Below are 16,554 nucleotides of genomic sequence, written 5' to 3' on the forward strand. Positions count from 1 at the left end.
CCCATCAGGCCATATCGAAGGGCTCTTTATGGCTGGGAAATACGCTACTAGTCAAAGGAAGCTTTCTAAATTGGACCTTTGCCGCGATCCGCAATTCGGCGGATCGCAATACTTCAATGAAAGCGACTTGTATAGGTATTTGCCAGATGGCGGCGATTTTATGACCTTAGGCGCGACCATTGCCCGCAATGGCGTCTGGTATTGGTGCGCCCCTGGGTGGAGTTCCTCGGGTTTAGTACTTAAGGGATGATCGCAGTAATTTTGCTCTCTTTGACCAGTGCTCGCTCTAGACATGTGATCGTAAACGTAACTCGTAATCTTCCCAACTAAGCAAACTCCCACTTCATACTTAGACCAATACTTTACCATTATTTATATAAGTGAAATTTAATACAGTCCACTTTCGTAAACCAAATTGTTGTTTTCGTGGTTTTCGTTTATCGAAGGAACCTCAACATTTTGGTCCTTCGAGCCGGATTCGGGCTCGTGGAAAATCGTTCGTCGTTTATATCGTGCTAGAAGTTGTTCTGTAGGCGTTGGTAGAAATCGCTACACGTGCCAGAACAAGAAAATTGTTCGTCGTTTGTGTCGTGATAAAAGTCGTTCACGTGCAAAACCAAAAGATCGTTCTGTAGGCGTTGGTAGAAGTCGCTACACGTGCCAGAACAAGAAAATCATTCGTCGTCGTGGCTAAGTAAGAAGAAAAGCTTGGTGTGCTTGGATCATCGTGGAAGCTAGGGAGCTTTGTTTGGGAAGTGAGTAAGTCCTTTATCCTTATTTCTTTATCCTTATTGTTTCGTTTGTGCTACTCGTATCGATCAAATAATATCTTGTGTATCACAAATATCGTAGCTGCATATTTTGTAAAGTCTTGAATCGGCCACAAATTGCAACCCGTAGTCATTTGTATTGGTGCTCATAGTAATTTATAGTTGAATATATTTAATTTGTTGAGATTATGGCCTCTGCTGAGGAACTTAAAAAGTTAAACGTGGCTAGGAGAATATGCAAGGCCCAACTTACTATGGTTGGTAAATTTATCGAAAACTTGGATTTGGACGATGGATTAAGTAGCACTGAAATCAATCAATTAGTAGAAAGATTTAATAAATTAGACACTATTTTCGATAAGTTTGAGGCCGCCCAAAGTGAGTTGGAGCTACACGCTACTGATCTTGATGAAGAGGTAAATGAGCGAGCTGAATTTGAAGACCGATTTTATGGGCTAAAGGCTGATGGCAAAGATTTATTAGATAAATTTAGTAAGGCCGACAGATCGGCAAAAGTCAGCAATGCAAATGAATCGATGCCTCCTAGTCCCTTAGCAGGCGTCAAGCTGCCAGTTATTTCGTTACCCACCTTTTCTGGTGATTATAAAGATTGGCTAGGTTTTCGGGATACCTATGTAAGCTTGATACACAATAACCGCTCGTTAAATCAAATTCAAAAATTCCATTACTTGCGGGCGTCATTGCAAGGTGTGGCATCTCAGGTTCTAGAAACTCTGGAATTCACGGATAATAACTATGATGTCGCATGGACAACCTTAAGCGAGCGATACAATAACACGCGAGTACTTGTACATATGCACATGAAGGCGTTACTCGAGATAGAATCGGTAGACAGGGAATCGGCTCATAAATTGAGGGACTTAATTGATAACGTAGGGAAAAATCTAAGGACGTTATCGGCGTTGGGTCAAAAAACTGAACACTGGAGTGATTTGATAGCCTGTCTCGTAGGTAGCAAGCTGGATCGAGTAACGGAAAGGCATTGGGAAGAGGCGAAGGGCAACAAGAAAGAGGTTCCCTCGTGGGAATCCTTGCGAGAGTTCCTAACAAATAGGGCAGACATGCTAGCCGCAATCGAGCGTCAAAGGGGCAGCACTAAGATAGAGAAAAATGCGGGATTCAAACACAATAGGGCAAGTGTTAAAACTTTCGTAGGAAGCGATTTGAAGTGCGTAGTGTGTAAAGCAAATCACCTACTAGTTAATTGTCAAAGGTTTCTGGCTATGCCTCCCAGCGAAAGATTTAACAAAGCCAAACAACTCAAATTGTGTTTGAATTGTTTAAAGCTAGGGCATTTCGGAAAGGATTGTCGCGCAAAGCATTGTGCCAAGTGTACGACTAAGCACCACACATTGTTGCACTTTGAACCTAACAGGGGGCAAGAGGCGATCTCCCATTCGGAGGAGAATTTGGAACATAGGGTTTCGTTGTCTGCACTAAGTTCGGAAAACCATGTCTTTCTGTCTACAGCTTTGGTAGAGGTTCGCAGTGCCGGGGGGGCGTGCTTGAAAGTACGCGCGCTTTTGGATTCGGGAAGTCAGTCGAATTTCATTAGTTCTTCGTTGTGTAAAAGGCTAAAGTTAAAGATGGACAAATTTGAAATGCTAGTCGGAGGATTGGGTTTGAAGGCGTCGGAAATAACACACAGTTGCAACGTCGAGGTGTGTGCTCGACGCAGGGGTTACCAAGCTTCTTTGAAATGTTTAGTTTTGCCCAGGATTACCGGATTCATTCCTGGTGCCGTTGTGGATGTCAGTCGATTAAACATTCCTTCCAACATTACATTGGCGGATCCAGAATTCAATAGGCCTGGTCCCATAGACCTTTTAATAGGTAGCGAATTGTTTTATAGATTGTTGTGTGTTGGTCAAATTAGTCTTGGTCCGAATAGCCCCATCCTGCAGAAAACTAGGTTCGGCTGGGTCGTCTCCGGAGCGATGATGCAGGCTGGCATCTGCAGCACAGTCTGTAACTTGAGCGTCAATTCGAGGCATGGTGGCCGTGAAATCGAATTTGACTTGAAAAGGTTTTGGGAAGTTGAAGAAAACTTTGCTGAGACCAAGGCCTGGTCGGCTGAGGAGCTTTCATGTGAGGAGCATTTCCAAAGAACGCATAGGCGTTCGTCCGACGGTCGTTTCGTTGTTGCTATCCCCTTCAAGCATCCTGTCACTGAGCTAGGTAATTCAAAGGAGAAGGCTCTCCAAAGGTTTTTGTCGTTGGAGCGTAAGCTCAGTAAGGATCAAGGGATGAAGGATGAATATTGCAAATTCATTCGTGAATATTTGAGCCTGGGGCACATGTCTCGAGTGCTTGATGAGGATGATAGTGTCGTCTACTACATGCCTCATCATCCTGTAATCAAATCGGAAAGCTGCACTACTAAATTAAGGGTTGTATTCGATTGTAGCATGCCTTCTTCAACAGGCAAATCCCTTAACGAGTTGCAAATGGTTGGTCCTGTCATCCAGCCCGATTTGTTCGACATTTTGATTCGTTTTCGTGAATTTCGTTTTGTAGTATCGGCGGATATCGCCAAGATGTATAGGCAAGTATTAGTTAAGCCTAAGCAACGAGCGTTGCAAAGAATTCTTTGGAGGGAATCGCCCTCAGCCCCTGTCGAGGCTTTCGAATTAAACACCGTAACATACGGTCAAGCTAGCGCCAGTTTCCTGGCCGTGAGGTGTCTTCATCAAATAGCCGAGGAGTGCGAACTCGATGTAGCATCTATAATAAAATCGTCGTTTTATGTCGATGACTTCCTTCACTCAGTAAATTCGATTGAGGAAGGAGTCAGCGTTTGTAGCAGGGTTTCGGCCGCATTGTCGGGCGGTGGATTCAAGTTGAGAAAATGGATTTCCAACGAACCTGCAATTTTGGGCTCCGTAAGTCAAGGAAGCGAGGACTTCCAGGTGCTAGACTTCAATGGTGATGATAGGGCTAAGATTTTAGAGTTGACATGGCAGTATTCGTCGGACATCACTGCTTGTTGGCGATTCGATCCTCAATGTTTAGCGCCTATCATGGGTGACCTTCCACAAGAGCGCTTAACTGTTGGACGCGTATTTTCAGTGGTAGGAGCGGACTACATGGGTCCTCTCCATATCAGGGATAGAAAGGGTCGCGGCTCGAGGTTGTCCAAGTGCTACGTAAGCGTTTTTATATGCTTTGCAACGAAGGCTCTGCATTTGGAATTAGTGTCTGATCTCAGTAGTGAGTCGTTTTTGCTCGCTTTTCGTCGGTTTGTTGCTCGGCGTGGACGGCCTAGTCATGTTTACTCGGATAATGGCACAAATTTCGTTGGTGCCAATCGGGAACTGTCAGAGCTCGGCAGTTTCTTAATTAAAGAATCTCGCAATTTGGTCGATTCATGTGCTCGAGAAGGTGTGCAGTGGCACTTCATACCCGCCCAATCACCTCACTTCGGAGGTCTTTGGGAGGCTGGTGTCAAATCGGTAAAACACCACCTGAAGAGAGTGGCGGGAAATGCCAACTTAACGTTCGAACAATTGATCACTTTATTAGCACAAATCGAAGCGATTCTCAATTCCCGTCCTCTTTCTCCCATGTCTCAAGATCCCAATGACCTAACTCCCTTATCACCCGCTCACTTCCTGATTGGAAGAAGCACCACGGAGCTGCCCGACCCAGACCTGCAACATGTTCCTGCAAATCGGCTGTCTGTATTCCAAAGAATCCAATTAATCAAGCAGCACTTTTGGAAGCGATGGAGCAAGGAATACATCAGCGAACTTCAGCAGAGGGTGAAATGGAAAACGCAGCAGCAAGACGTCGAAGAAGGAGTGCTTGTACTCGTCAAGGAAGACAACTTTCCTCCCTCAAAATGGCGCATGGGACGAATTGTAGCAGTGCATCCTGGCCGGGACGGAGTGAACCGTGTAGCTACCATAAGAACTTCCAGTGGTCTGGTGAAGCGCTCGTTTAGTAAGATATGTCCCTTGCCGGTAGAGACTGTCGTTGAAGACGCTCCAAGCGCTTCAAGGCGGGGGGCATGTTAAGGACTTTAGGTTATTGCTTCTTGGCGTAGTTTGCTTAGTCAATTTGTTTTGTACTTTCATCCCTTAAGTTACGCCCATGGGCATCGATACGTATTTGAAGGATTCCATCTGGGCGCCAGACCATCGTACCCATCAGGCCATATCGAAGGGCTCTTTATGGCTGGGAAATACGCTACTAGTCAAAGGAAGCTTTCTAAATTGGACCTTTGCCGCGATCCGCAATTCGGCGGATCGCAATACTTCAATGAAAGCGACTTGTATAGGTATTTGCCAGATGGCGGCGATTTTATGACCTTAGGCGCGACCATTGCCCGCAATGGCGTCTGGTATTGGTGCGCCCCTGGGTGGAGTTCCTCGGGTTTAGTACTTAAGGGATGATCGCAGTAATTTTGCTCTCTTTGACCAGTGCTCGCTCTAGACATGTGATCGTAAACGTAACTCGTAATCTTCCCAACTAAGCAAACTCCCACTTCATACTTAGACCAATACTTTACCATTATTTATATAAGTGAAATTTAATACAGTCCACTTTCGTAAACCAAATTGTTGTTTTCGTGGTTTTCGTTTATCGAAGGAACCTCAACAAAGTTTAAATCAATTTTTCAGCTGTGCACTTTTTTATGTCCAGAAATGTAAGTAAGACATGGATTACTTCGGGACTATTGTTATTGTATATATTATGGAATATGTACAAGGTGGCCAACGAGAGATGGCCCTTATATCTTTAAATAATTTTTAAAAATTTTAATCTTTAAATAAAATAAATATTATACTTAAGATTGTTACTTTTTTATTGTTGTGTGTAGATTCAATTTTGATTCAATATTTTATTTCCATTTTCATGAAAAAGAAACAATTTTATTGTTTTAAATGGAATGCCCTATACAGAGTATTTCTAATTCGACCCACACCATTGAAATCTCGGAAACTAAAGGAGATACGAAGAAGTTTAAATGGAGGCAAAGTTACACAATCTAGCCCTTGATCGAATACCATTTTCAAAATTTTAATTTTCCGAGTACTTCCGAGTAATTTGATAGGAACGGTACGAAAACAGCTCAAATGTATTTTGAATTATATCCGGAAATACAATAGCTGCATAAAACATTATTTAAAACTTTGGCTTAACATCTAGTTGAGTTTGGTGCTTTTGAAAATTTTCTTCCATTCTGCTTCCATACTCCATCTTAGGTTTTTCAAAGGCACCAAACTCAGCTAAATGTTCATTCAAAGTTTTAAATAATGTTTTATGCGGCTGTTGTCTTTCCGGATATAACTCAAAATACATTTGAGCTTTTTTCGTAACGTTCCTATCAAATTTGTAATAACGTCTTAACATATCTCGTTTCTTTTCATTTCTGAAGCTCATTTTCATTGAAAATCTGCAAACGCTCTAAACTCGTTTGAAGAGTTCTGTCATATAGCGCAAACAAAAGAAAGTCTTTCGATGGAGTCAAGGTCAACTATGTAATATTTCTTTCTATTTAAATATTTCGGCTTTTAAAAAATAAGTTATAAGAAGTTGTTTATCAATGAAATCAAAATGAAACTCACTACTTTTCTGTCGAAAAATCCAATGTAGCGTTCATATGAAAAAATAAAGTTGATAATGATAGCCGAAAGATGAAACGTCGGATGGCAAATCTGAATATATTATCGTGTAGCTGAGAAAAAGTGGCAATGAAAATGTGCTTACGGATTAACCTTCCTTGTCAAATAACGTTAAAAAAAATAATAATGGATTCTCCAATTTTTAGTTTTTCTCGGATATCTTCGGAAGTACTCGGAAAATTAAAATTTGAAAATGGTATTTGATCAAGAGCTAGATTGTGTAACTTTGCCTCCATTTACACTTCTTCGTATCTCCTTTAGTTTCCGAGATTCCAATGGTGTGGGTCGAATTTGAAATACCCTGTATAAGCATTATTGAACTTTTCAATTTTACCCTATTTACCTTTTAACAATTCTCAACCGTTTTCGAAATTATAATGTGAAATAATTAATAAAATATATAACAAAAAACATTCTCGGAAATAGGTGAAATTAATGGCTTATAGTGATAAATCAAAGTTAAAGACGAATATCTCTTTAGTATTTTATTGCTAATTCTTCCTTAAAACAATAGTAACAAAAACGCATGATACCTATACTCATGAATAAATAAATTCAAATTATTTTTAAATGTATTTAATTATTTAACCCTGGAATACTACTGTATCGTAAATTTTACGTCACGTGGAGTTTTTCAGCCAAATTCGTAATCACCCGATTCCCGATTCGAGTCCAGCGTTTGAATACTTTCAGCGCTAACATTACTCTTACCGTGTGTGAGTAAACATCCGTCAATGCATATTGTTTTATTCGATTTTTATAAGGCCAGTCGTAAATTTTACGAGTATATAATATTAACGTTTGAATTTGGACAAAGATTTTTAAAAGTAAGCATATTATTTGTCTTTTCTTGTGTATCAAACATTTTATTTTATATAATAGAATGGCGTTATCTCGTAAACTACTAACCGACCGTGAATTGCAAATAGAAGTAGAAAAAAAATGAATGAAACAGACGATCCTATTGAGCCTAGCGAAGACATAGAGAGTGATTGTGAAGAAGTTGATGAAGTAGAAGTTGAAAATGAGTTCAGTGATATTAACAAATCAGACCTCGAAGATAATATAAACATTCCCCCTTTTCCGTCAGAAACAAGTCGTCAATTATCTAAAGTTGCAGATAAGGAAAGCAGCACTTCATCTGATGACAATGTGCCGTTATCTAATTTACGCAGGACACAAAAAAAGAAGAGCTTAAAGAGAGCTAAACTTTCCTATCTAAAAGGAAAGAATGGGTACAAGTGGTATACCGAACTTCCAAAAAGATCAAGAAAAACTGCTAAACGCAATTTAATTTATTTTATATCCAGAGCAAAAAACGATGCCAAAAAATGTACAAATATTTTGGAATATTTCCTAAATTTCTTCTCAGAAAATATACTGGATACTACCAATAAGGAGATTACTAAGCAAGCTAATAACTACGCTGAAAGTCAGTCGTTTGTGTCATCGCTGACAAAAAACGAACTACTAGCTTTGTTCGCTATTCTGGTTGTCAACAGTCAAGAAAGACAATCATCTCAACGCCAAACATGTTTGATTCTACAATATCAGGTTCATTCTATAAATCTTGTATGAGTTACCAACGATTTACTTTCCTGATAAACTGCATCCGTTTTGATAACAAATTGACAAGAAAAGAAAGGGCGAAAACAGACTCATTTGCACATATTCGTCAAATATGAGATGCTTTTATCACAATATGCAGAACGTCATACACCCCGTCGTCATACTTGACAAGAGATGAGCAACTTTTAGTTTCTGAGGAAGGTGCTCATTTAGAATGTACATTCCTAGTAAACCGCCCAAATACGGTATCAAAATTATGATGTTTTGCGACTCTTCTTCAAAATACATAATAGACGTTAGTCTTTGTTTGGGAAAATCAACAGACACAAACGGATTATCGTTATTAGAATATTATGTGAAAGAATTAACCAAATCCGTCCACGGCAGCAATAGAAACGTTACAATGGACAACTGGTTTACTTCCGTTTCCTTAGCTGACCAACTTCTAGAAGATCCCTATAAACTGATTGTTATTGGTACCATAAGAAAAAAGAAAAAGGAAATCCCACTAGAAATGTTGCAAGTGAAGGGACGAGAATTACATTCATTAATGTTTTGTTTTGACAAACAAAAAACATTGGTTTCTTATAAACCCAAAAGTAATAAGGTAGTTTTACTATTGTCAACCATGCACGAAGGTGCTGAAATTTCAGAAAATTATGGAAAATCAGCAATCATTTTGAACTACAACGAAACAAAATTAATAGTGGATACTTTTGGTCAGATGTGTTCAAATATGTCTTGCAGTCGAAAAACGAGACGATGGCCGCTCTGTATATTTTATGGAATGGTTAACGCCACCTGCATTAATTCCTATGTCATTTACTGTTACAATAGTGTAAAGGCTAATAAGAACCCTTTGTCACGTTATCAATTTATGATTGACCTAAGCCATCAGCTTGCTAGACTTTGAATGGAACATAGATTAGGCATAAAAAATTTGCGCCGCGATCTTCGCCAAACTATAAGGACAATTTTAAAAATGGAAGTCAAGATAGATAATTATCCCATACAGAAGGTAAACCTATCATATGTTTTTACTATCCCAGCCGATTAAGACGAATAACGACAACATATTGCCCACAATGTAAACATCCAATCTGCAGAGAACACCGCGGAAATCTTCGTATGGTGAGTTTAATGGAGTAAATATATTTTTGTTGTAAGTTGTGTAAAACTATTACAAAAAGACCATATAATAATATGCCAATTTTTTATAATAAAAACAAACTGCAAACATTTTCTTTTTGAATTTTAATAAAAGTCGTTATTATTACGACACAGTAGTATTAAGAGATAAAAAAATTATAGTAGTAATGAAGGGTTAAGTACTGGGTTAAGCTCTGCGTATTTATAATAACAACATTTATTTGCATTTCATATGGTGTTGAGGTTCCTTCGATAAACGAAAACCACGAAAACAACAATTTGGTTTACGAAAGTGGACTGTATTAAATTTCACTTATATAAATAATGGTAAAGTATTGGTCTAAGTATGAAGTGGGAGTTTGCTTAGTTGGGAAGATTACGAGTTACGTTTACGATCACATGTCTAGAGCGAGCACTGGTCAAAGAGAGCAAAATTACTGCGATCATCCCTTAAGTACTAAACCCGAGGAACTCCACCCAGGGGCGCACCAATACCAGACGCCATTGCGGGCAATGGTCGCGCCTAAGGTTATAAAATCGCCGCCATCTGGCAAATACCTATACAAGTCGCTTTCATTGAAGTATTGCAATCCGCCGAATTGCGGATCGCGGCAAAGGTCCAATTTATAAAGCTTCCTTTGACTAGTAGCGTATTTCCCAGCCATAAAGAGCCCTTCGATATGGCCTGATGGGTACGATGGTCTGGCGCCCAGATGGAATCCTTCAAATACGTATCGATGCCCATGGGCGTAACTTAAGGGATGAAAGTACAAAACAAATTAACTAAGCAAACTACGCCAAGGAACAATAACCTAAAGTCCTTAACATATGGTAAGGTAAATTAAAAAAATAATATGAAATTCATCAACTCAGATATAAAATTAAAAAATCTACCAAATAAAAAAAAATATACATTAATATTTAGAAAAAAAATGCGATAGTAAATATACAACTTATCATAAAAATTGCAACACCTAGAGTGAATACTTCAAATTCAACCAAAATTGGTATACGTATTTAGTTATAGTACTAGTACAATTGACCAGATTTTACATATTACGCCATGTGTTACCTAGAGGAAATGTTAGAACCAATAGCTATACCATATATTTAACATATTGGGAACGTGCTTTTCTAGTAAGACAATGGTCAGCCACATATTTCTGGTATAACTATGGCTCATCTATAATATCGTAATGTTAATGTGTTTTCCTAGTTTCCACGCTCTCCTGTTCTGTTCCCCATAGAACACGTGTAGGATATCACCGGTGAAGAGTTGCTACACTGGAAAAGCCATGACGTACTTTAACAGAGTTACGAAATGCGATTAAAGTTACCTGGGATACATTACCTCAAAAAGAAATCGACCATTTTCTTAAAAATATACCCAAGAGTTTTTGAGGGTGTAAATTTACAAGGTTGGTATGCACATTATTCAAATTTTAAAGACTTTCTGGACTTCAGTTTACTCACAAGTTACATAATTTATTTTATTTATTTTGTAGTGTTGTCAATATATTTATAGTATAGTTTCATTAAAATACGTGCATTATTTCTATGTGTTATAATTTGTATGATAAGTAGTATATTTTATTATTTATTATTCATACAAATGCAGGTACTATAAATTAGGTAAAAAAATATATGCTCATAAAAGTAAATGCCTTTATATAAAATTGTAGATACATAAAATAACTAACTATGTATATTCGAATTTCAATTTAACTTCAAGTAACCTAAAATGCAATTAAAAGTTTCATATATCATGTTATTATACATGATAATAAAAGTGAAATGAATTTAATTATGTTGAAGTAATATGTTCTAATCGACCTTTAAACAAAATTTGTCTGGCTCTACCAAATTTATGAATCAAATAAAACATAAATGGATGATCAGCGTGAAACTCCAGAGGTACTCCTGGTATAGAAAGCTTTCGAGTAAAGAATACCATACCTAGTCGATAGAAAAACCGTCATTATCAAATAAACAATTACAACGTTCCACCAGTTTTAAAGCTAATATATAGGGTGGGCCAATGAAAACGACTCAAGGCTGATTTCTGCTTACAGAAAAAAAATCGCTGAGACCTATTGATTTTTACTTCGAAGAAGAAATTATTTGCGCATATTTTCAACCTTGCCACTTCCAACCCTTCATGAGGGTAAGATGCACCACTTAAATCTTAAATGAGATTAGGAGTCAAATGATTCCTTATTTCAAAGGTCATCTTATTCTTTCTTCAACGCTTCCAAATTCCCTAAATTTCATGCAGTGTTTTTCGACAAAACACGTTTATAAAACAATTAGTCAATAAATGAAAACGCTTTCGTCACCTTTAGAGTTAATACGATTTTTATATAAGAAGTGCTTTATGTGTTTTTTTTTAAAGCACACTCGAACCATCTTAGAGCAAGGAAGCATTTAATGTCAGTTCTTTTTATTACTCAATGAAATGCATCTACAATCTCTTTTGATAAGTTTAAAAGAAATATTTATTTTACAGGTTAGCCTTGAAATTATTACCATTTATCAGTGAAATTTTAGTAATTATTTCTGCTATATAATTTCATGTCATTAACAAAAATAAACACAGTAATTTTTTTACCTCCCTTTGGAAATGGATGTAAAGAATTATTTATCTCACATGATGTTGACTGTGACTATTTCGACTGAAAAGTAATCTTTCTTTACTCTAAATGGTTATGGGAACTTTATTATGACCTTTAAAATGAGATATCACTTGAACCCTAATCCCAATTAAGATATAAGTGTTCTATCCCCCCCCCTGTTTTGGAAATACCACGTCAAAGATACATATGCATAAACCATTTCCCTTTCAAAATTCAAATCGATGGATCCCAACGATTTTTTTCCTGTAAGCATTAAATATAAAAAATCGACCTTGTATCGTTTTTGCCCTACTTGTATAGGAAGTGACAATGGTCTGATATAAAGATATAAACACCGACATCAGAAACGTAATTCAACCATTCAATTTGTGATGTGTAATTTAATTCAGGATAAAAAGGGCTTCTTGGGGGAGGCTCTTCATTGGAAATTTGATAACGTAGTTTTTAAATTGCGGTGATAAAGTCTCATCAAGTTTTATCCAAAATTTTTTTTATTAAAACAACTTAAACAGTAACAACAGTATTCCATGTCTCCGAATACTATTTTTTAAATGGAACAACTTCATACTTAATATTTCAACATTTTTATATTGAATGATTATAACAGATGTTACAAATACCAATAATAACCAAACAGACTTTTTTTGTATGTAACAAGGAATTAGTAATGATAGGACTTTCACACAACACCCCGTTGACGATGATATAATAGATTATGAACATTCATTCAGCAGAGCCAACAGTCGGGCAACAATTTTGTACTTGCTTAAAAGCCGAAACAAAAATTATGTCAATTTTCATTTAAATTTGCTTGAAAATTAGTGTAATTCAGTAGAAATCGCAAGAGTTGCCCACTACTGTCGATTCCGCTGAATTCTGCCGTTGTATATAGTGAATGACCCAACCGACAATACCACAAGGTACCCCGAAATAAAATCGCTTTTCAAACAGAATGAATTTATTTTTGAATATATGAATGAAAATATTTTTTATTATTTACCTAAAAGTTATATTTTCTATGAACTTTTTTGCGTTTTCGATTTAGAATCGTCAAAACATAGGTACACAAGAATTTATAAAGCACCATACATTGTAATATTTTTAATTTAATGCAGTTCCTAATGCTCTAGTTGAGTTTTATCTTTAAAATTAAAATTCTTATTAAGTTGCAAATAAAAAGTAGAATAACACTGGTTCACACTTTCCGGCGTACCTATATTTATTTTACCAATATGGCGATTGAATTTCGGATAACCCGTCTAATATAGTGTCTTTCAGAAATTCCGCTTCATATGGGATTTTTTAAAATTATTGTTAATAACGAAAATCAATTGTGGTGAAAGTTTGTGCTTGTTCTTAGATTATAAAGCGTGTGAGAATAGTTGTTCTCACACCACTCGGGCCCTGTCAAATTTTGCATTTTTTCTTAAGAATGACAAAAAATAGCCTCAGGTATAATTTTTTAGAAAAAAACTTTTTTCTAAAAAATTATTAGCAAAAGTTGCTTAAAATTACATTTCACGTATATGGAACTAGTTTCATTGGAAAATAAACATTTTCATATTTTAGCTATTTTTTGTTATGCCATTATCGGGTAAATTATTTTGAGAATTTCTTCAGCAAAACGTATCCAGTACTACACGCAGCACCTTCCAAAGTCAATATAATCTGAATCACAGCTATACAATTTGTGTAATTGAAGAAAAATATTTCTTCGATACTATTCTAACCATTTTGATGCGAAAATACATTTATTTTAACTTCTCAGTCATTCTGACTACTTGGGTGTCATTTTGAAAACAAAAACATATTAACCTTTAACTACTCACACTGGTGTGAAAAGTACACCAGAATTACACCGAACGTTGTCTAATTTTTCTATGGCGTTCCTTACTCCTTCGCAGTCATCTAACCCTCGACTGATATGTCATCATGATGCATCTACAGGGTTATTCACCGAAACCGTTCATTAGAAGTTTACTAGGATCTAAAAGTGATACGAATTTGAAAATTTGGAGTTAAGTTAAATTCGACATATACTATTTTTTTAAAAATATTTTCAACTTGCTATCACTTCCAGTTTAACCGGAAATAGCTGTAACTTGCTTATTTCAAATGAAACCCCCAGTATATTATTTTATTTATAGATTCTACGTAATATTTTAGGTATATTTTCTGTATAATGTTCTATACTTAGTTCTTACCGTTTTTGAGATGTTTGACCTTGAATTAAAAACGTGCCTCTGTAATAACCAATTTTAAAATTGCATATCTCCGCAGTTATTAAAGACATAATCACCATATTTTGCAGAATGTCAATACATAGTCTTAGGTTCACACTTTCATTAGTTTTATGGCTTAGTATTATACAGGGTGTCCAAAATTCAGCTCCTAACATTTACATTTTTGAAGTTGCAAAAGTCGTTTTTTTTTAATGGGACACCCTATAACTTTAAGCAGTATCAAGTAGAAAATGTAATTCTCTATCGAACTGTATTAGGGTTACCTCTACCTATTCCAAACCATTTTCGAAATAATTAAGTTTATGTGAAACTAGTAGTACATATTCATTGTGGTAAATTTTTATTCTTCGCGTAGTTGGCCGTGGAAAAGAAATAATGACAGCTATTAGTAGTTGTTGAAATTTAGTTACAATAATTAGTTTATTAACCTTATTTACTATTATTATGTACTTCTTTATTCAACAATGGTTTAGGAACATTTTTTGTAGCGCTGACTTTCCCGAATTGTAAAAAGTTAGTTTCAATTCTCCTGAATTTTGTCTTGTTCATTGGCGGCAAATGGGGATGTCGTTCATTAAATACACGGCAAATTCTCTCCAATAATTTGTAACATTTTCCGTGAATATAAAACAAATTGAGAATATCAACGTTTATGTATTCTTCCATTTTGATTGAAAATTTCACTTTAATTTTGCTAGTAACAGTCACCGAAAAACAAAAACGTGCAATGCAAGTAATAGCTGTCATTATTTCTTTTCCATCGCCAACTACGCGAAGAATAAAAATTTACCACAATGAATATGTACTACTAGTTTCACATAAACTTAATTATTTCGAAAATGGTTTGGAATAGGTAGAGGTAACCCTAACACAGTTCGATAGAGAATTACATTTTCTACTTGATACTGCTTAAAGTTATAAGGTGTCCCATTAAAAAAAAACGACTTTTGCAACTTCAAAAATGTAAATGTTAGGAGCTGAATTTTGAACACCCTGTATAATACTAAGCCATAAAACTAATGAAAGTGTGGACGTAAGACTATGTATTGACATTCTGCAAAATATGGTGATTATGTCTTTAATAACTGCGGAGATATGCAATTTTAAAATTGGTTATTACAGAGGCACGTTTTTAATTCAAGGTCAAATATCTCAAAAACGGTAAGAACTAAGTATAGAACATTATACAGAAAATGTACCTAAAATATTACGTAGAATCTATAAATAAAATAATATACTGGGGGTTCCATTTGAAATAAGCAAGTTACAGCTATTTCCGGTTAAACCGGAAGTGACAGAAAGTTGAAAATATTTTTAAAAAATAGTATATGTCGAACTTAACTTAACTTCAAATTTTCAAATTCGTATCACCTTTAGATCCTAGTAAACTTCTAATGAACGGTTTGGGTGAATAACCCTGTATAATATCGTTTCAACTTGTTCTGCATGAAGTGAGATATTAGAGTTTTCTTTGTATGGTGTACTGAATACGATAACGCCAGTAATTATGTAAGTATTTTTTTTGATTTCTACTACAGTAAACTCTCGATTATCCGACTCTCAATTAACTCCCCCCGAACTCCCGCCGGATTAATCGATCGGTTCTAAGCCTTTCTTGGCTGTAAATGAAATCCACATTAACCGAGCAACACTGCTGTATTATCCGAGCATCAGTTATTTTCAGCTCTACTTTTACGAGGAATCCCCTACTAGACCGGGGGTTTCTCTGCACTGCTGTGTATACAGGCTATCGCCGCTATCAAGGGGATACATATCTACACTTCAGCCAGCATTCGTTAACGATTAGAGTTGCAGAAGTCGTAGTAAATAAAAAAGTAAAATGAAAAAGAATAAAAGAAAAAGAGTAGTTGTAAGTGTGGAAGAGAAGTTAAAAGCAATACAAAGATTGGATGCCAGTGAATCGCTGGCAATAATAGCAAAACAGTATGGAGTTGGTAAAGTGACTGTAAAAGATTAGAGAAGAAATCGGAAGAATATGGAACAGTGGTGCAGCAAGCAAGTGTTCTCTATTAAGAGGAAATCGATGAAACAAGCAGAATATGAAAAACTAATCAGGTGTTGTTTACCTGGTTTATCCAACAAAGAGTAAAAAGTGTTCCTGTCTCCGCACTAATATTACAGCAAAACGCCTTAATGATTAGTAAGCAGTTTCCTGAACTTTTCCTGAACCAATTTCACAGCCAGTGATGGATGGCTAACCAGTTGGAAGAAAATATATGGAGTGCGCCAATTAACACTATGCGGCGAGAAGCTTTCTGCCGATACAAATTCTGCTGAATATTTTAAGAAAAGTTTTAAAGAGCTAGTGTAGAGTGAGTACTATACACTGGACCAAATTTATAATTGTGACGAGACAGGTCTAAACTATAAATTGCTGCCATCAAAGTCACTTGCATGGCGGGAGGAAAAAGCAACCCGAAGTCAAAAGTGGAGTAAAGAAAGGGTGATTATAATGGCATCTGCAAATGCATCAGGTACCCATAAACTGCCCCTTATGATAATTGGAAAATCAGCACACCCA

At 36.4% G+C, this 16,554-nt stretch overlaps 1 protein-coding gene across 7 annotated transcripts in view; it reads right to left on the minus strand.

Annotated features, from left to right (window-relative positions):
* The window catches only part of LOC136409892 (antichymotrypsin-2-like), a 96,712-nt gene that overhangs the window by 25,385 nt on the left and 54,773 nt on the right, over nucleotides 1-16,554 (minus strand). Inside the window, exon 4 of one of the 7 annotated variants that reach the window (XM_066391737.1) lies at nucleotides 10,920-11,092. The exons of the other annotated variants lie outside the window; for them this stretch is intronic. Within the exon in view, the coding sequence (XP_066247834.1) occupies nucleotides 10,941-11,092 (152 nt within the window). The 3' untranslated portion in view covers nucleotides 10,920-10,940. Of the gene's footprint in view, nucleotides 1-10,919; nucleotides 11,093-16,554 lie in introns of those variants that run through there. 7 annotated transcript variants of the gene reach the window in all.

Source organism: Euwallacea similis, chromosome 7, assembly GCF_039881205.1.
Source record: "Euwallacea similis isolate ESF13 chromosome 7, ESF131.1, whole genome shotgun sequence".
Taxonomy (NCBI): domain Eukaryota; kingdom Metazoa; phylum Arthropoda; class Insecta; order Coleoptera; family Curculionidae; genus Euwallacea; species Euwallacea similis.